The 21,135-nt window shown below is 47.3% G+C and overlaps 2 protein-coding genes across 2 annotated transcripts; both read left to right on the forward strand.

Moving 5' to 3' along the window:
- The first annotated feature begins 10,187 nt into the window (after positions 1-10,187).
- isg15 (ISG15 ubiquitin like modifier) lies at positions 10,188-13,835 on the forward strand. The gene is made up of 2 exons (XM_008119802.3): positions 10,188-10,325; positions 11,635-13,835. The coding sequence occupies exons 1-2, from the start codon at positions 10,323-10,325 to the stop codon at positions 12,100-12,102; spliced, it is 471 nt and encodes a 156-aa protein (XP_008118009.2). The 5' UTR covers positions 10,188-10,322; the 3' UTR covers positions 12,103-13,835.
- Positions 13,836-14,395: 560 nt separating this feature from the next.
- On the forward strand, positions 14,396-20,214 carry p2rx2 (purinergic receptor P2X 2). Its single transcript, XM_062958560.1, has 12 exons — positions 14,396-14,619; positions 15,234-15,369; positions 15,762-15,833; positions 16,083-16,149; positions 16,566-16,659; positions 17,372-17,452; positions 17,634-17,772; positions 18,804-18,934; positions 19,104-19,194; positions 19,516-19,581; positions 19,823-19,900; positions 19,997-20,214. Exons 1-12 carry the CDS (start codon positions 14,435-14,437, stop codon positions 20,090-20,092), a joined length of 1,236 nt encoding a protein of 411 aa, XP_062814630.1. The 5' UTR covers positions 14,396-14,434; the 3' UTR covers positions 20,093-20,214.
- The last annotated feature ends 921 nt before the right edge of the window (positions 20,215-21,135 follow it).

Genomic DNA, 21,135 nt, shown 5'->3' on the forward strand with positions numbered 1-21,135 from the left:
GTTATGAATATATTATTATTATTATTATTATTATTATTATTATTATTATTATTATTATTATTTTATTGTGTGACACAGCAAACAAGATAGATATGCTGGATTTCGTATCACAAAATCACAAGTCGAACACTTCCCAAGTGTCTAGGACTGTGTGATGTATTTTCGGATGATGCGCGCAGATCCCAGCAGGGTGGCCTTTTGCAGTTGGCAGATCATAATTTTGTCAATGTCTATTGTTTCCAAATGCCGTCTGAGATCTTTTGGCATGGCACCCAGTGTGCCCATCACCACCGGGACCACCTGCACTGGTTTCTGCCAGAGTCTTTGAAATTCAATCTTGAGGTTATTATTATTATCATTATTGTTATTATTATTATTATTATTATTATTATTATTATTATTATTATTATTATTATTATTTAGGCCTGAGACAATAGCCAGACCGAGCAAAGGGCCTCTCCTGAAAAGCTTGGGTTCAAAAAGGGAGAAATATGTGCAGAATTTGCTGCCCCAACGCCTCTCTTTGAATGGTGGCAAAGAACTATTTGGATTATTCGATTTGGGGGTTTTGGGGCCAGAGTTAATCTCTCGCACGTGGGCCTCTCTGGCGGGCACAAAAGGAGTTTTGTTGTCTAGGACTGGAGATGACTTCCCCCGGCGGGGTGGCCTTCGACAGCACCGGCCCTGTCCCTCTTGTCAAGCCGAGCAACGCCCGCCCGAGGGCAGCTCAGGTGAGTGGCCCACCAGTTGTGGAACCTGCAAAACAAACACCGGCTTTTCCAAAACAAGGCGGAGAGACAGAAGGGGCAGCAGCCTTTTGCCCACACTTGGGGGTCTTCTGTGCCACTCTGGGGCCGACGGTAGCCCGGTTTCCGAGACAGGCGGCCGCACAGGTCTAAGTGTGCCCTTTGTCGGTCTCTTTGGAGCTTATCGCCGGAGATTAGCCTTTCCAGATAGGGACAAACGACTTGAAGACGGGTGGCAAGACGGGTCCAGAGTCCAGGCGGTGACATGGCGAGGTTGGCGCGACCCTCAGCATCGCCTGAGGTGTCGCAAAGGTCCCCCGTTCTGCCCCGTCACTGACTTTCGGGCAAAGCCTGTTTGCAAACAGCGCCGTGGCCTCTGCCCAAGCCATGCCCCCTCGGAAGGAGAAGGTGGCACCTCTAGGGCTCCCAAATGCCAGCATCAAGCCCCAACCGTTGCATCCCTGTCTCTTGTGTGCACAGCAGAGGCAGTGGCACTTCTGTGGGCACAGTGTGGGCATCCTTCCCACAGGGCCCATTCTTGCCACTCGGAATACGCCGATGCCAGTCAAGTTGGGGCATCTAGGGGGGCCTGTTCCTGCCAGCATTCTGTCCCCGTGCCAACTTGGTCTTCTCTCCTCATACCCTCTGCAAACAGGGCCTGTTTTGCTTTGTGGTGGCCTTCACTTGCCTCTTATCGCTCTCTTCCACTTGGCATGGAAAGGCAATCTTATATTTTCCCAGAAAGGCCACAGAGAAGTTTCCCCTTTGAAACCAAAGTGGAAGAACTGGATGCTACCTCCTCTTTTATGCCCCCCCCTTGCCATACAAGAACCATGGTGCCCATCCATTTTGGGTTTTACTCCAAACATAGAAAGACCTGCCCCTGTTTTCCAAAGGAAGGGAATTGATGGGGGTGCCCGTGTGTCGGTGGGCGCAACGGATCCGATCTGGGTTTGAGCCTGAACTTGAGACTTCCCTGCTTTAGGAATCCTTCTATGTTCAGGCTCAAGGCAAACGTGGATGTGCTGCTCCCATAGGCACTGGCATGTTGGTTGCAGGCAGGCCCAGGATGCCAGCTTCTCAGCCTCGAGGCCAAGGCGACGTTCAATGCCAACCCTCAGGGACTCGCAACTGCGTCGAGCTTGGGTTTTGGAGCAGATAACCAAAGGACGCCGGGGCCCCTGGCCTTCAACCTTCCCTTAGCAGCGGGCGACGGGCATTGGCTGGCAGGAAAACCTCCTTTCCCCCTAACAAGCCCCATGGCTCCCTCCCTCCAGCTCCCTGGGGAGGAAAGTGGCTTTGAAATGTATGTAAAGTGGCCCGGTTCCAGGGGGGGAAGGACGCTTGCAGAGGGAGGGTGGCACCTGTGCCAAGGAGAGGCCCCCCAGGTGTGGCTTCTCAAGGAGTGGCCGGAATCCCCGGCGTGCTCTCTTCCAGAGGTGCCTTTGGGCCCAAACAAGGGCCTTTCCCTCCTGAAATGAGCCCACTTGGCATGGCACCTCGGCGGCATCGCCAGGCTGTTTGCAGCCCAGGAGCAAAAGGGCACAAGGTCCAGGCGGGTGAGCCCTTTGACGGCCACACCTGGCAAGCCCACCCATGTTTGGACAGCGCATTCCAGGCCCCATTCCTGGCCGGAGGGGACTTTGACGTCCCCTGGCACCTCCTCCTGCCACCCAGGAAGGGAAAGGCCCGCTCTGCACATGGGCCAACGTGGGTAGTTTCACAACCTGCTTATGAAACAGGACATCATGCCGGAATGGAAATGTTTCTCTGCGGGGAAATAACGCAACCCACCGTTCAGGGGTGGGGATAGCACACTCCCCCCCGAGTGCAAACGCCAACAGCCTCGGAGCCTGCGTCTCATTGGCAGGCCCAGTGGTTGGCATGACGGCCAATCCTGCCATGGCTTTAGTCCTGGAGACATGTCTACTTTGGTCTCGGGATATTGGTCCAGGGACAAATCTCTTTCCTATAATATGCAGTTCCCAAGTGGTCAGGGGCTACTGTACCTTTATCATGAGCTTCTCAAGGTACAAGTCCATTGTACCTTCAATATACATTTCCCAAGTGGTCAGGGGCCACCATTATTAGGAGTTACTCAAGGTATTAGAGTCTGCTGTACCTTTAATATGAATTTCCAAAGTTGTCAGGGGCCAGTGTACTTTTAATATGAATTTCTCAAGGTATTCGTGTCTACTGTACCTTTCATATGAATTTCCAAAGTTGTCAGGGGCCAGTGTACTTTTAATATGAATTTCTCAAGGTATTCGTGTCTACTGTACCTTTCATATGAATTTCCAAAGTTGTCAGGGGCCAGTGTACTTTTAATATGAATTTCTCAAGGTATTCGTGTCTACTGTACCTTTCATATGAATTTCCCAACTGGTCAGGGGCTACTGTACCTTTATTATGTGTTTTTCAAGGTATTCGTGTCTACTGTTCCTTTCATATGAATTTCCCAAGTGGTCAGGGGCACCTGTACCTTGAATATGAATTTCTCAAGGTATTCGTGTCTGCTGTACCTTTCATATGAAATCCGGCACTTTCAGAGCAGGTTGGAGTATGTGTATGGCTGGCTGGGGATGATGGGATCGGTAGTCCAAGACCCCCCACATCAGAAGCGCTCCTTAGCCCAGATTTCCCGCTGTGCAGTCACATAAAACGTCACCCCCGAGTGCTCGGAAACACTGTTTCAGCACTTTCAGGGCACACAAGGCTGTTGTTTCCGGCACACAACGGTTCGAAACATTGATTCTGCAACGACCTTGGGGATCTGTTTATCAAGAGGATGGGAAAGCGGCTCGAGTGTCGTTGTTGGGACTTTGCGTCTCGTTGCCCAGATGACGGGCACATTTGCACAAGGCAGGTCTTGCCACATCCAAGGGTCCCCCTTGAGTCCCCTTACGGGCTCCCACAAGAATAATAATAATAATAATAATAATAATAATAATAATAATAATAATAATAATAATACATCACACAGTCCTAGACGCTTGGGAAGTGTGTTGACTTGTGATTTTGTGATATGAAATATAGCAAATAATAATAATAATAATAATAATAATAATAATAATACATCACACAGTCTTAAACGCTTGGGAAGTGTGTCAACTTGTGATTTTGTGATAAGAAATACAGCAAATAATAATAATAATAATAATAATAATAATAATAATAATAATAATACATCACACAGTCTTAAAGGCTTGGGAAGTGTGTCGACTTGTGAATTTGTGATACAAAATACAGCAAATAATAATAATAATAATAATAATAATAATAATAATAATAATAATAATAATAATAATAATACATCACACAGTCCTAGACGCTTGGGAAGTGTGTCGACTTGTGATTTTGTGATACAAAATACAGCATATATATATATCCCGTTTGCTGTGTCATACTGTGTCTATGTGTCAATAATTATAATAATAGTAATAATAGTAGTAGTAGTAGTAGTAATAATAATAATAATAATAATAATAATAATAATAATAATGATGATGATGGCCAGGTGGGTAAGGGAATGGTGACCAAGGCAATAGAAGAGCCCTCTGCCCATTCAATGTATCCAGAGAGGAATTTGGGGGCCCGGCTGGGAAGATTAGGGCAGACGGTGCCAGTTGGTGCTTGGCTTCCGTCTCTCTCTTGCCGGCCTTGCCCCCCTCCTCCAATTCTTATCCGCTCCGGAATGTGTGAGCCCCCAGGAAAGGCCTGAGAGTGGACCACCCATAGCGGAGACATTCCCCTTCCCCCCATCATTCCTTCCCGCCCGCAGAGGTTGGACTAGATGCCCTTTAGGGGCCCCTTCTGACCCTCCGCCATGATGTGCCAAGGGACCTGAAAGTGGGTGGTAAGAGAAGGCACAAAAAGAAGGAAGCAGCTGCCGCAGTGTGCTTTTGCCTGTGCCCACTGGGAAGGGAATGCATTCATTGTATGGCCAAGAGAACATACTGGAAGTGTTTGGTGTGGGTGGGGGGGTAGGGAGCCTGGGTTTTGGGAGTTATAGTTCCCTCTGCACGGAGAGAGTCCTGTGACTCCTGCCAACAATTGATCTTAACCAAACTTGGCACACAGACCCGACATGGCCAACTTTAAGGACTGGCAGGGTTTGGAGGGAATCGACCCGGGATGGTGGGAGTTGTAGTTCACCCTGCATCCAGAGAGCCCTGTGACTCCCGCTGACAATGGATCTTGACCAAACTTGGCACACTGACCCGACATGGCCAACTTTAAGGACTGGCAGGGTTTGGAGGGAATCGACCTGGGATGCTGGGAGTTGTAGTCCGCCCTGTGCACCCAGCCTGCCCCTTGGAAGGTTTGCCTGGGCATTTCCCTTTGCTCCAAAGCCTCAATGGCTTGGAATGGCCTTGCCGGGCGGGACATGAATGGCCGAGTCTCTCATTGGGACCAGTTTGTGAGTTGACCCCCCGCCAGGCACTAATGGATGACCTCACCCCCCCCCAAAAAGGCCATTCAGAGGCCTGGGAAGAGGCTTTCGGGTGGTCAAGAAAGGGAAGAAAAGGGCATTTGTCCCGGCTGGCATTGTGCCCACCCCCTGAACGTTTTGTTTTCGGGAGACTTGACGTCTTCCCTTTGGAACGTTGCTGCTGCCTTTTGGAGTCCCCTCGAAAAAGCCTTGAAAAGGGGAAAAGAGGGAGGCCAGGCCTTTCTGTCCTGAGAAACAGAAGGAAGGAAAGGAAAGAAAGAAAAGGGAAGGATGAGATCGAGAGGCATGGGATGAGGCTCATCAAAAATACTATTGTGCAAGAATACTTGGAAAAATCCCCCAAAACCAGTCAATGTGTGAATCTCCCTGAAACTCCTGGGGATCGATGCCCTGGTTGTCTTGTGTGTTGTATATCAAGTTCAAGGAGATCGCTGTTGTCGTTTTTTTTAAAAAAATGTTGTTTATAAAAACTTTGAAAATTCCCCAAAAATCCGCAGAGAAGCGAAACGTTCTGAAATTTGGTGGGCTAAGAGTGGTCAATGGGTTTTACCATCGTAGCAAGTTTCACCCCATTAGCGTTGAAAATGAGAGAGGGAGGAGCCCCTGAAATTTCCCTGATAAAAGTAATTGTGCGTAATTACTGTAACAAAATAGTAACAGAATTTCACTACTCTTGTTATAGTTCCTGTGCCTTTACCTGCAGGGCGTCATTTGCTGCCCTCTTGTGGCTTGAGGATGTCAATGCAACAGTTGGAAAGCTGGCTGGTTTACTTGCCAGGTTTGCTACAGATTCTTGGCCGGCATTGTGCTTGGGACTTAACAGCAAATAATAATAATAATAATAATAATAATAATAATAATAATAATAATAATAATAATAATAATAATAAGAAATCCAGCATATCTATCTTGTTTGCTGTGTCATAATAAAATAATAATAATAATAATAATAATAATAATAATACAATAACAATAATATAGGAAAATAAATCCATGTAATAAAATAATAACAATATAGGAAAATGAACCTTCATACTAATATAAGAAAGCTAATGTAATATTAATAATATAGGAAAACAAATCCTAATATCATAATAAAATTAATGTAATAATATTAATACAGTGAATATCTATAATAAAATATAATAATAACAATATAGGAAAATGAACCCTAATACGAATAGAATAAAATTAATGTAATATTAATAATATAGGGAAATGAATCCTAATACCATAATAAAATTAATGTAAAAGTATTACTACAGTAAATACAGATAATAAAATATCATAATAACAATATAGGAACATGAATCCTAATAATAATAATTAATAATATTAATGTAGTAAAATAAATCCATATAATGAAATATAATAATAACACCGGAAAATGAATCTTAATAATAATATAATAATTGAAATTAATGCAATAATATTAACACAGTAAAATAAATCCATATAATAAAATATAATAATAATATAGGAAAATGAATCCTGCCATCATTTTGGCCCCCAATTTCTAGACTTAAATACTCTAGATTTCCATAACTAACCATATGCTTTCTTTGGGGGAATAACATGATGTGATTTTTTTCCTGGGTTATCAATGTTATCAATGGGTTATCAATGTTATTTCCCAGTTGGCTCTATCATAAAGGAAAATGTTTACACAATCTGGCTCCCAATATTAAAAAAACTCTAAAATCAGGACAGTAAATAAAGAACAACATTCTGAAAACAGAGAAATCAGGGCCAGTTAACACCTCCCAACAAAGGATTCCCCCAGGTAGGAAACAGCCAGGCTTTGAGGCTGCAAGGCTATTCAATGCTAATCAAGGTGGCCAGTGGCGATATTGACACTTGGCTCCAACAGGCAAGGGTTCTTTCTTTCTCGCACCCTGGAGATCATTCCACAGAGGGTACCTCCAGGCAGCAACAGCCAGGCTACCTCAATGCCGAGACCCTCACTGATTGACTTTGCAGCTGCAAGGCTACTCAATGCTGATCAAGGAGGCCAATGGCAACATTCACACTTGCCTCCAACAGATAATAATAATAATAATAATAATAATAATAATAATAATAATAAATCATTTGTACTCTCATTTGCTGTGTCATACTATGTCTTTGTATCAATAATAATAATAATAATAATAATAATAATAATAATAATAATAATAATAATAATAAACAACTTTATTTATATACTGCCCTATCTCCTCAGGAGACTCAGGGCAGTTTCCAACATGATAAAAACAATACAATACACATAATAAACAGAACCAGACAACTATTTAAAATAATACAAAGGGTAAACATAAATACACAACATACGGTCCAAAGAATGAAAAATAAAAATAGTAACAAGAACAAGAGTTCTTTCTTTCTCTCACCCGGGACATTCTATAGACATATAAACTTCACTTGGCTAGTTTCCAACAGACATCACAACCTCTGAGAATGCCTGCCGTAGATGTGGGCGAAACATCAGGAGAGAATGCTTCTGGGACATAGCCAGACAGCCAAAACATACAACCACCCAGACAAGAGTTCTTTCTCCCACCCTAGATATTCCATAGATATATAAATTTCACTCGCCTAGTTTCCAACAGATGCCTGCCATAGGTGTGGGCGAAATGTCAGGAGAGAATGCTTCCGGGACATGGCCAGACAGCCAAAACATACAACCACCCAGACAAGAGTTCTTTCTCCCACCCTAGATATTCCATAGATATATAAACTTCACTTGCCTAGTTTCCAACAGATGCCTGCTGTAGGTGTGGGCGAAACGTCAGGAGAGAATGCTTCCGGGACATGGGCAGACAGCCCGGAAAACATACAACCACCCAGACAAGAGTTCTTTCTCCCACCCTAGATATTCCATAGATATATAAACTTCACTTGCCTAGTTTCCAACAGATGCCTGCCGTAGGTGTGGGCGAAACGTCAGGAGAGAATGCTTCCGGGACATGGGCAGACAGCCCGGAAAACATACAACCACCCAGACAAGAGTTCTTTCTCCCACCCTAGATATTCCATAGATATATAAATTTCACTTGCCTAGTTTCCAACAGATGCCTGCTGTAGGTGTGGGCGAAACGTCAGGAGAGAATGCTTCCGGGACATGGGCAGACAGCCCGGAAAACATACAACCACCCAGACAAGAGTTCTTTCTCCCACCCTAGATATTCCATAGATATATAAATTTCACTTGCCTAGTTTCCAACAGATGCCTGCCGTAGGTGTGGGCGAAACGTCAGGAGAGAATGCTTCCGGGACATGGGCAGACAGCCCGGAAAACATACAACCACCCAGACAAGAGTTCTTTCTCCCACCCTAGATATTCCATAGATATATAAATTTCACTTGCCTAGTTTCCAACAGATGCCTGCCGTAGGTGTGGGCGAAACGTCAGGAGAGAATGCTTCTGGGACATGGGCAGACAGAAAGGAAAACTTACAGCAACTCAAAGTTCAGAAATATAAACCCCACTTGGCTAGTTTCCATCAGACTTCACAACCTCTGAAGGTGCCTGCTGTAGGTGTGGGTGAAACGTCAGGAGAGAATGCTTCAACACTTTCTAAGTGTCGTAAGAAGTGGAGTGCGGCCAAGATTGCCGGCTTTTCCTGTCCGGCCAAGAGTGCTGCCTTCTCATTGGTGTCTGTCTGGAACTTTTGACCCAAAAGCAAGAGAAAGGAAAGCGAAAGTCTTGGGCAGAAAAGAGAAAATAAACTAAATGGAGATTCGGAAATGCCTGGCAAAGCCCAGCCAAGGGAATTCCCCTTCTCTGACGCCACTCGGCTTCACAACAAGCCTTGAAGTCTTATTTATTTCATTTTATTATAATAAGAATAGTAATAAATAGCAAAATAAATCCTAATAATAATAATAATAAAAATAGTAATAAATACTAAAACAATTCCTAATAATAATGTAATAGTAATAAATGGTAAAATAATTCAGAATAATAATTATTAATAAATATTAATATCAATAAAACAGTATTTATTTTATTTCTCATGTCAGAAGGGTACAAGTTGTAATGGATTAAATACAACAGTAATAAATAGTAAAATAAATCCTATGATTAATAATAATGTAATACATAATATAATAAATCCTAATAATAAATATTGATATCAATAAAATAGTAATAAATAGTAAAATAAATAATATTATTAATCATAATGTAATGCATAGTATAATAAATCCTAATAATAAATATTGATATCAATAAAATAGTAATAAATAGTAAAATAAATCCTATGATTAATAATAATGTAATCCATAGTAAAATAAATCCTAATAATAATACATATTGATACCAATAAAATAGTAATAAATAGTAAAATAAATCCTATGATTAATAATAATGTAATCCATAGTAAAATAAATCCTAATAATAATAAATATTGATACCAATAAAATAGTAATAAATAGTAAAATAAATCCTATGATTAATAATAATGTAATGCATAGTAAAATAAATCCTAATAATAATAAATATTGATACCAATAAAATAGTAATAAATAGTAAAATAAATCCTTATAATAATTATTAATTAATATTAAAATCAATAAAATAATAATAAATAGTAAAATAAATCCTAACAAAAAATTAATAATGTAATAATAGTAATAAATGGTAAAATAAATCCTAATAATTATTATTAATAAATAGTAATCTCAATAAAACAGTAATAAATAGTAAAGGAAATCCTAATAAGAATTATTGATAATAATGTAATCCATAGTAAAATAAATCCTTATAATAATTATTAATAATTATTAATAAAATAGTAATAAATAGTAAAAAAATCCTATTAATAGAAAGAAGAAGAAGAATAACAATCAGAGGAAGCCAACAAGAGGAGGAACCGGTCCGGGGCCCTGAGCCCGAGGAGGAGGTTTCGTTTTCCTGCCTGAGTTTCGTTTTTCCGCGCGTGGAAAGGGAAAGAGAGCGCTGCCTGGAGCCGCTCCTCCTCCTCCTCCTCCTCCTCCTCCGCAGAAGCGCATAAAAGGCGCGCCTTTGGGACGGGCCGCACTCCCCGGAGAGACGCTCGGCGGCGCGGCTTTTGCAGGCACAGCGCGGAGAGGAGCCCGAGGGCGCGAGTTCGAATCCAACCATGGTGAGTTCAGCGAGAAGCAGGCAAGGCAGCCAAAGCGCATCTACACGGTCCACTTCATTCGGGTCCTTGGGCACCAATACGCAATAGGACCAAATGTCAACACTGGTGGAGTCTGGGGGAAATAGACCTTGACATTTGGGAGTTCTAGTTGCTGGGATTTATAGTTCACCTAGAGCTGCTTGAACCCCACCAAGGATAGAATTGAACCAAACTTGGCACATAGAACCCCCATGGAGAACAGAAAAAATACTGGAGGGATTTGGGTTCTTTGGAGGTCCCTTTCCTTACCGATGGTCTTATGAGAGCATCTAGATGGTCTTTGGAGGTCTCTTGGCTTACCTATGGCCTTATGAGATTGTCTAGATGACCTTTGGAGGTCCCTTTCCTTACCGATGGTCTTATGAGAGCATCTAGATGGTCTTTGGAGGTCTCTTGACTTACCGATGGTCTTATGAAACCATCTAGATGGCTTTTGAGGGTCTCTTTCCTTACCGATGGTCTTATGAGATTGTCTAGATGGTCTTTGGAGGTCTCTTTGCTTACTGATGGTCTTATAAAACCATCTAGATGGCTTTTGAGGGTCTCTTTCCTTACCGATGGTCTTATGAGATCGTCTAGATGGTCTTTGGAGGTCTCTTTGCTTACCTATGGCCTTATGAGATCGTCTAGATGGCCTTTGAGGGTCCCTTTCCTTACCGATGGTCTTGAGAGCATCTAGATGGTCTTTGGAGATCTCTTTGCTTACCTATGGCCTTATGAGATTGTCTAGATGGCCTTTGAGGGTCCCTTTCCTTACCAATGGTTTTATGAGAGCATCTAGATGTTCTTTGGAGGCCTCTTTGCTTACCTATGGTCTTAGGAGACCATCTAGATGGCCTTTGGGGGCCCCTTTCCTTACCGATGGTCTTATGAGAGCATCTAGATGTTCTTTGGAGGTCTCTCTGCTTACCAATGGTCTTATGAGATGGTCTAGATCAGGGGTCCCCAAACTAAAGCCCCCCAAGGTTATTGACCTGGCCTCTGTCCAAAACGGGTTGATCTAAGTCTGAAACGACTTGAAGGCACACAACAACCACCACAACCCTCATTTTGGACGATTTCATCCTAGTCCGGCCGCCCAGCAGTCTGAGGGAGTGTGAATGGGCCCTCCACTGAAAAAGAGTGGGGTCCCCTGGTCTAGATGATGTCGAGGAAGGGCAAAGGCAGGACGGGGAGGTAAAGGGGCAGCAGAGGGGTCTCTGGGCAAGGCGAACCCAATGTCCTGGCCTGAAAGGGTGACTCTCTCTCTGTCTCTCTCTGGTCCGCACAGGCGATGAGGCTTCACTTCAAGATGCTGACGGGCGAGGTGCACACGCTGACGGTCTCTCCCAACCACACCATGTGGGAGGTGAAGGTGCTGCTGGAGCGCAAGATGGGCTGCCGGCGCTACCACCAGAAGCTGGCGGCCGAGGCGGGCAGCGGGATTGACCTGCGGGATGCCAGCTCGGTGGCGTCCTGCGGCCTGCACTCGGGGGACACCCTGGCCCTGCTGGTCAAGGTGGAGGAGCCCATCCCCATCTTCCTGCGCAACGACCGCGGGCACCTGCGCGCCTACCAGGTGATGCCCTCCGAGGCGGTGGCCGACTTCAAGGCGCGGGTCCAGCAGCAGGAGCACGTCCAGGCCGGCCAGTACTGGCTCCTCTACGAGGGGAAGCCCCTGGAGAACGGCAGCCTGGCCGACTACGGCATCGCCCCCGAGGGCACCATCTACCTCAACCTGCGCGTCCGCGGCGGGTGAGGAGGGCCCGGGCCCGGGAAGAGCCTCCCGAGGGTCCCCAGGGAGACCAAAGGCCTCGCTCGCCCTCTCCGTGGCTTCTGGTGTCGTGGCGTCACCCTCTTGTGTAGCCCCCTTAGGTATCCCCCAAACCCCTCCCTTGGACTCTTTCCACAAAGGAACGCCTAAGAAATAGCTGAGAAATGCGGCACCCTCAGGGCAGCCCATTGAGACCTCTTCCCATAGAGAAAGGGACCCAAGGCTCTCCAAAGGCTCTCCAAAAGCCTCTCCAAAAACCTTCAGGGCATCCCATTAAGCTTCAGTGCACCCCTTTTCACATAGAAATGTATAGAAATGTGGTGGTGTTAGGGCATCTGACCCCCTTTCCCTATAGAAACATATAGAAATGTGGTGGTGTTAGGGCAAGACCTCTCCGTTAGAACCCTTTACTTATAGGAACGTATAGAAGTGTCTTAGAAATGTAGCACCTTTAGAACATCCTACCAAGACCCCTCTGTTAGACCCTTTCCCCTATAGAAACCTATAGAAGTCTTAGAAGCGTAGCACCATTAGAACATCCTAGCAAGACCCCTCCGTTAGACCCCGTTCCCTATAGAAACCTATAGAAATGTCTTAGAACCATAGAACCTTTAGGACACCCTACCAAGGCCCCTCCGTTAGACCCTTTCCCCTATAGAAATCTATAGAAGTCTTAGAAGCGTAGCACCTTTAGGACATCCTATCAAGACCCATCCGTTAGACTCCGTTCCCTATAGGAACGTATAGAATTGTCTTAGAACCGTAGAACCTTTAGGACACCCTACCAAGGCCCTTCCGTTAGACCCTTTCCCCTATAGAAACCTATAGAAGTCTTAGAAGCGTAGCACCATTAGAACATCCTAGCAAGACCCCTCCGTTAGACCCCGTTCCCTATAGAAACCTATAGAAATGTCTTAGAACCATAGAACCTTTAGGACACCCTACCAAGGCCCCTCCGTTAGACCCTTTCCCCTATAGAAATCTATGGAAGTCTTAGAAGCGTAGCACCTTTAGGACATCCTATCAAGACCCATCCGTTAGACTCCGTTCCCTATAGGAACGTATAGAATTGTCTTAGAACCGTAGAACCTTTAGGACACCCTACCAAGGCCCTTCCGTTAGACCCTTTCCCCTATAGAAACCTATAGAAGTCTTAGAAGCGTAGCACCATTAGAACATCCTAGCAAGACTCCTCCATTAGACCCCGTTCCCTATAGAAACCTATAGAAATGTCTTAGAACCGTAGAACCTTTAGGGCACCCTACCAAGACCCCTTTGTTAGTTTCCTTTCCCTATAGGAACGTATAGAAATCTGGGGGTGTTAGGGCATCCTACCAAGACCCCCTCCACTGGACCCCTTGACATATGGAAACATATAGAAATGTCTGATATCTTGTTCCTGGAGATGCATTCCGTTTCCATTCCGACCAAAATTGGGCAGTTGTTTTCCTCTTCCCTCCTCAGCCCACTTTCCTTGAGCCTCCCTTAGAGACCCATTTCCTCTTTGGATGTTATTATTATTATTATTATTATTATTGATGTTGTTGTTGCTGTTATTCCTGTTATTGTTGCCTTCTTACCATCCGCCGACTTGGGAACCTTTGGGACCAAGCTGTGGGGCTCAAATGGGGTTTCGACAACAAAACTGTGAAATTTTGTGGTTGTGCTTGTGTTGTACGCATTGTCCGCAGCTTTCAATAAAGTGAGTCGTGACTCCAGTCCTTCCTCTCGAAGCTTTCTGTGGGTTTGCGGGGCATCTATCATGGCAAGGTGTAGGCTTTGCCACCGTGGGGTGTGCCCATGGGGACCCTTTCCTCCCCCCAAAGCTTCCTTGGGTGACGTCAGGGCGACCGCTTCCCAGAATGGAAAAGTCCCTGAACATCAGATTTCTAATCCATCCCAATGTTTGGGGAGATATTTGAGACATATGTGGGGTATATTTGGGATGCCCAGAAAGGTGCCATTCAGTCGGGATGGCACTTGACACCTGCGTTGAGTGTTATATGTGTGTGGAGGCATGAAGATGGGGGAGAAAGACGTGTTGGAAGTGTGAGACGGGTGGGGAGAAGGAATCCGGGCGCTAGCTAGCACTTGTGGGCATCCACACCGAAGGGCCGTGGGAGATGCATTGCCACCCGATGCCCACAGAGGGCAGCCCTGCCCCGGCCCGGCACTCCTGCCCCAAGGGAGGCCCACGCATGGGAGGCGTTCCGTCCATCCGTCCGCAGCAGAGAAAGCCCGGCGGCTCTTTGGCACAAAGCAGCATGTAGACAGAGGAGGAGGAAGCGCTCAGCAGCGGGCGAGGAAAGCCTCGGGGATGCCATCCCAGCGACTGGGAAAGGGCACTCCTCTTTGCCACCAAAGAGGGGCCATGAGGGGCTGCTGGAGGGCTTTCTGGGAATTCTGGAGCTACGAGACCCCCAAAGTGATCGTGGTGCGGAACCGGCACCTGGGGCTCATCTACCGGCTGGTCCAGCTCCTCATCCTGGTCTACTTCATTTGGTAAGTGGTCCCGCGCTGCCCGCTTTGGGGCAAGAAGAGGAGAGAGCGGTGCCAGCCAAAGCTCCTGGGTCCACATAGGGGGTCCGCTTTGGGTTCTGGTCCAAACGGGAGAGGACTCGCTGACCACACATTGATGCCAACGCCATACATCCATGCTGATCTCAGCGTTTGCAACAAATCTGGGCACGTCTTTCGTGCCCAAAGGTTGGGCACCACCATCAATTTGGCATCGGAAGCAGGGTAGAAACAATTCCCTCTCCTCCGGTCCTGAGTTTGAAATAGAGACGGAAAGGGGAGAAACACTGGAAAAATATAGTTTGCCTGGCAGGAAAAAAATGAAACATTTTCCAATGATGAATAAGATGTTGGAGATGTTCCCCTATTTGTTTTCTCCATGTCGCTTCTAAAAATTAGAGCAAAGCCGTCTCTAGTGGAGGGTCGTTCCCAGTCTCCTTATTTTGGGGAAAATGTATAAAAATGTATAGAAGTGTCTTAGAAGTGTAGCACCTTTAGGGCATCCTCTAGTAGAGGGTCGTTCCCAGTCTCCTTGTTTTGGGGAAATGTGTGCCAGGGAAAGCCCGGCACATGATGTAACCCGTTAACATTGGCGACAGGTATGTCTTCATTGTCCAGAAAGGCTACCAAGAGAGCGAATCTGGCCCGGAGAGCTCCGTCATCACCAAAGTCAAGGGCGTCACCCGCTCCCAAAGCAAGGTTTGGGACGTGGAGGAGTATGTGAAACCCCCAGAGGTAAGGGGGCAAAGCGGGCACCAGGCGGGCCAGGAAAGTGACTATGGGGAGAGCACAAATGCAAGGCTTGCTTGGAAACCCTCCCCTTAAAACGTCTAATGTCTCGGAGGGAATTGTGGCTGCTTTTGTCACCGGTGCCCTCTGAACCTCGCTGCCGGTGTAGTCATGACTTAGTTCTGGGGTCCCAAATGGGCACCGGCTCCCAATGCTAGACCCAGCTTGTTGGCATTGGTCAAGCTAACTTTTGGGTCTCCCCTGTTGGGGCTCCCTTGGAAGCGGGGAGTGGGCGGTGCCATTCTGGGGCAACAAAACCAACCTTGCCGCCCTCAAGGCGGGTACGTCACAAGGCAGGGCAAGGTGGGTTCTCCTCTGAGCCAGGATCTTCATTGCAGGGTGGCAGCGTCTTCAGCATCATCACCCGGGTCCAAGTGACCCCCTCGCAGACGCAGAACGTTTGCCCAGAGGTAAGAGAAAGGAAGTGGCCTTGGCTTGCCCGCTATCCAAACGCAATGCATCCCTAGAAGGGTAGATAGACGTGGCACCTTGAGCTCTCCAAAGTTCTCAACTGAATTGATTGATTGGAAAAGTCTTGGTGCCAAAACAGGTTGGGTTGGGTCATTCAGCCGCCGCCAATCCCCCAAAGGTCTTGACTTTGCCCGCTCTGGGCTTTGCCAGCTTTTGGATCCAAACGCCAGCCTGTCTCCTTCTCACAGAATCCCAGGGCTTTGTGTCGCTCCAGCCGAGAGTGCGTTGCGGGCGAGATGGACATGCTGGGCAATGGTGAGTAGCTGGGCGAGGGTGGCGAGACCCACCTGGAGTCGTGTTCAGTCTGCAAAAGAGTGGCCAGTTTCACATTCAAATAAGAGATATTCCTAATCGCAAGGTTCCCAATGCCAGTCCTATACTGGCCCTGAAAAAAGACATCCTTTATCATACCTGGCAACCATACTGGACCATTAAATCTTATTTTTCAAAGTTAGTGCCATCTTCCATATCCAAATAGCAATCTCCTCCAATGCCAGGCTGCCACCTCCCAGCTGCCCTCGTCTCCGACTTGCCAGTCATCCTGGGCAACCCTCTCTTGGGCTTGATGCGTCTCTGGCGTATGGGCACAAAGCTTGGAAGTGGCAGCAGAAGGGAGACTAGAGGAGCGGGCACCGAAAGGATCCCCTCCCTCCATGTCTTCTTCCCTCCAGGAGAGAAGACGGGGCGTTGCGTGCCCTACAACCGCACCAAGAAGACCTGTGAGGTGAAGGCATGGTGCCCAGTGGAGGATGGCACGGCGCTCAGGTACAGTCCCGCTTGCAAGAGCCAAAAGGCAGCAAGGATGGGAGTTGTAGTTCACTGGCAAGGGGAGAGCCTGCCAACCTGTGCCGGTCTGCTAACTTCAGGAGGGAGGTCTATGTGCATGGTTTAAATAATAATAATAATAATAATAATAATAATAATAATAATAATAATAATAATAATAATAATAATATAAAGGAAAAACTCAGCCACTATCAGGACCTCAAGATTGAACTTCAAAGACTCTGGCAGAAACCAGTGCAGGTGGTCCCGGTGGTGATGGGCACACTGAGTGCTGTGCCAAAAGATCTCAGCCGGCATTTGGAAACAATAGATATTGACAAAATCACGATCTGCCAACTGCAAAAGGCCACCCTGCTGGGATCTGCACACATCATCCGAAAATACATCACACAGTCCTAGACACTTGGGAAGTGTTTGACTTGTGATTTTGTGAAACGAAATCCAGCATATCTATCTTGTTTGCTGTGTCATACAATAAAATAATAATAACAATAACAATAATAATAATATTTGATTTCTCGACCGCCCTCTCTCCCTAGAGGGACTCAGGGCGGTTAACATACATATAAACAGCAAACATTCAGTGCCAAAACAAAAGTAATAAAATGACAATAACATACTCATAATAAAAATTCCAAATTAGAAAAAAACAATAAATTGAAACTCTCTTTGGCTTTGGTTTGCGTCTTAGTGAGGATTTGGCGAAGATGGCGCCCGAGTTCACCATCCTGATCAAGAACAACATCCATTTCCCCCGCTTCCGCTTCTCCAAGTAAGGGGCCAGTGGACATGGGGAGGGCAAGGCTGGCATTGGACCCACATCACCCCTTGCGAGGGCAGTTAGGGTCCCTGTGGGTTGATGCCCGACGTGGGGGTCCTCGGGTGCCTTCCTTGGGCACTGCCCGCTTTGTGGCTCCCTGGCTCTCTAACCAATGGCCACGTCCGCTCCTCAGGGGGAACATCAAGGACAGCAAAGACGGCTACCTGCGGAACTGCTCCTTCAACGAAACCACCGACCTCTACTGCCCCATCTTCAAGCTGGGTTTCATCGTGGCGCAAGCGGGCGAGGACTTTGCTGCCTTGGCCGAAAAGGTAATCCTGGTTGACTACTTTCCCCAGGATCCCCCGGCCAACGTCGTGTAGACTTGCTTTGGGGGGTCATCCTGCCTGAACAGTTTGGACTGAAACCCAGCGCGGACCCGGTGCCCTCCCCCCGGCCAGGATGTGCCCATTCCAGGAAGCTGGCGGGCCTGTAATTGCCTTTCTCTTCACATCACTCAAGCCTCATGGCTCTCCTGGGAAGGAGGAGAGGTTACTGGCTGCTTTGCCGAAGATGCCGGGTCTATTACATCGCCATCCTTGACCTGTAATGGACCGAAGCAGCTTCCCTGTAGGGCTGGAGCCCATCGCGTTCCTCACGACAGAAAACCAGGGCCTAAATAATACCCCAAAGGTGCCAGATTGCATCTGAAATTGGATGCTAAGCAGGGTCAGGTCTGGTTGGGACTTGGATGGGAGAGCGCCAAGCATGTCAGGGCTTAGCCAAGAGGAAGGAATGGGCAAAATCACCCCTGGGAGCCTTCCAAGGGCCATCTAGTCCGTCCTCCTGCCATGCTGCTTGACTCAACCCAATCTCTCTCTCTCTCGATCCCTCCAAAGCTGGCAAGTCAAGACATTCTTTCTCATGTTTCAGTCACAAGTCAGACATTTCCCGCAGATTCTTTAATGGCCTTCCTTGCTTGTAATGGGCATTTGGAAGCAACGATAGCCCTGTAGCTTCCTGCAGGTCGTTTGCTGAAAACATAGATTTCCTAGATGTAATGAGTAGAGGAGGCAAGGATGGCCCCCGGAGTCCGTCGGGACACTTTCCGCCTGGTAATGGCTTCCTGCTCAAATGACAGTTGAGTCCACCAAAACATTGGGAAGAACCGGAAGAGCTGTTCGATGGGGTGGAGACCATCTTCGGAGGTCTCAAAACAGCCGTGGGATGATTGCTCTTTCAGGAAAGATGTAGCTGCTTGGCTTTAGAGGGTTGGACTAGATGTCCCTTGGGGTCCCTTCCAACTCGATGACATATGGAAATCCTTGTTCAGGGCTCCTCATGGAGAGCTTCCCTTCCGCAGGGCGGGGTGATCGGAGTGATCATTAACTGGAACTGCAACCTGGATTTGCCGGACTCCGAATGCAACCCCCGGTACTCCTTCCGCAGGCTGGACCCCAAGTGGGCCCAAGTCTCCTCCGGCTACAATTACAGGTAACCCGGCGCTTGCTTGAAACAGTTTGCCCCCACTTTGGGCATCAGAGAATGGCACTTGGCATTCACACCTGGGAACCTTCTGCAAAGTTGACACTGGCGCCAAAGTCGTAAGTTTTCTGTCTTATTTTGTACCAATCGTCCAACTTTGTTTGTTTTTTGGAGCCAGGTTTGCCAAGTACTACCACTGCAAGGGGAAGAGCACCCGCACCTTGATCAAGGCCTACGGCATCCGCATTGATGTCATTGTGCATGGACAGGTATTGCGCCCAGTTTTCAGCAGCATTTGGGCTTCTCTGGGTGGAGGAAGGGGGTCTGTCTGGGTTGCTGCGTGGTCGGAAACGTAACACAGGAACGGAGCCTTAGGACAGGACGGCAACCCAACCCTACCCTTTCTGTATTGGATTGTAATTCCTATTGTTGCCAAGCACAGAGGCCGATGGGATCCACAGCCCAACCATCTAGAGGGCCCTCACTGTCACTCGCGGAGCCCCAAGCACCCCACGGAGCACCATTTGAGATCCCTGGATGTAGAGCATTTGCTTGCTGACACTGGGTTTTCTGGCCCCCTTTTCCTGCAGGCAGGGAAATTCAGTCCCATCCCCACCATCATCAACCTGGCGACGGCACTGACCTCAGTCGGAGTGGTGAGTCATGGTTATCATTTATTTCGGCTGGCGGAACGTATCAGATTTGTCTCTGAGAGTCACGCATCTTTTAACCTGTGCATATTCCATAGGACGATGGAATCTTGTCTGGTTTCCAATCAGAAGCAGGATCTCCCTTGAAAATCCCTGTTAGGACCCTAAGAGTTTGCAAATTGCTATTTCATTTGCCAAGATGGGTCGTTCTTTCGTTGAGCTCCCTTCTCCTCTTCTCCTTCGGCAGGGCTCCTTCCTGTGCGACTGGATCTTATTGACCTTCATGAACAAGGACGAGGTGTACAGCTCTCGCAAGTTTGACCAGGTACGGGCCCCGCAGGGTGCAGGCTGGGCCCTGGCAGCCGGAAATGCCAACCCAAATGCCACACCTCCTCTTTCCGCTCTCTTCCCTTCCTTCCAGATTGCTACGCTTGCCCAAGGGGCGCTGAAAACGGACTCTGGCACCACCACCACAGCCTCTTCGCCCATCGGCTCCAAAGCGCCCGCCCCACACTGAGACCCACAGCCTGGCGTTTCCCCGTTTCTGCCAGGGCTGCTTTTGCATTGTGTCAAACAACCGCCTTCCCAGTAAATAAAATTCCGCCGGGCATTCAGGTGGCAAGACTGGTCTCATTTTCACTGCAGTGTTTCGGAATCTGTTCTTTCCATAGCTAAAATAACCCCTGTGGGGCCGCTGGGATGTCACAATGCACGGTGGTAAGAGGAGTGATAGATATGCCATAGATGGGATGGGCGCTGGTGGGCCTCAGAGTGGGCTTTAGGTACATCTGGCCACGGGTTGTGATGGAGCACCTTGGCCTATGGAAGATATTAGGAACCTCTGCTGGAGTTCAAGGCATTCCAGTTGGCACAGCTTATGTACCAGCTGGTTGGCACAAGGGGACACCGAGTCTTAGCTCAGGGAATACTTCAATTGGAGGAGTCATAAGGTAGCCTTAGAACCAGTGGATTCCATCAAAACAGTAGCAAGAACTTGATGGCTGGAGAGTGGAAGAGTGGGGGGAAGGCTCTCTGTTTGGCAAGGTCTTGAAACAGGTCGGAATGGGACCTTCAAGACCTAGTTAGATCCAGAATCCTGCAGAATTTGGGGTCTAACTGGGTCTTGAAGGTCCCATTCAATATGATGGCACTGTACCTAAGAAACTGTGCCCACCATGGGCTGCATCTCCCCAGTCCCCTTGCCCCACTGAAGGTTAGAGGGTGGAAAGGCCTTCTTTCCCGGCGCTCCCTCCCCTCCCCTCCTCTCTTGCGCCCAGGATCGGAGAGGCTGCAGCCCGTGTTGGGGCCTGGCCGGGCTAAGTGCTTGCTGAAAGACCGCTAAGTCAATTATACAGGAAAAAAAGAAATCACGCCAAAGAGGTGGAGGGAAGAGTAGCCTCTCTCTCCGGCTAATCCAATTGCCTGGCTCTCTCCGGCTCCTGCAAATCCCAACCCATTACCACCGTCAACCCCCCCTCCCAAGAGAAAGCCATCAAGGACCCCCTTCCCAAGTATGGGAGGAAACGGATGCTGCGGAGACCCCCAGGCGGAGCTAATGGC

Source organism: Anolis carolinensis, chromosome X, assembly GCF_035594765.1.
Source record: "Anolis carolinensis isolate JA03-04 chromosome X, rAnoCar3.1.pri, whole genome shotgun sequence".
Lineage (NCBI taxonomy): Eukaryota > Metazoa > Chordata > Lepidosauria > Squamata > Dactyloidae > Anolis > Anolis carolinensis.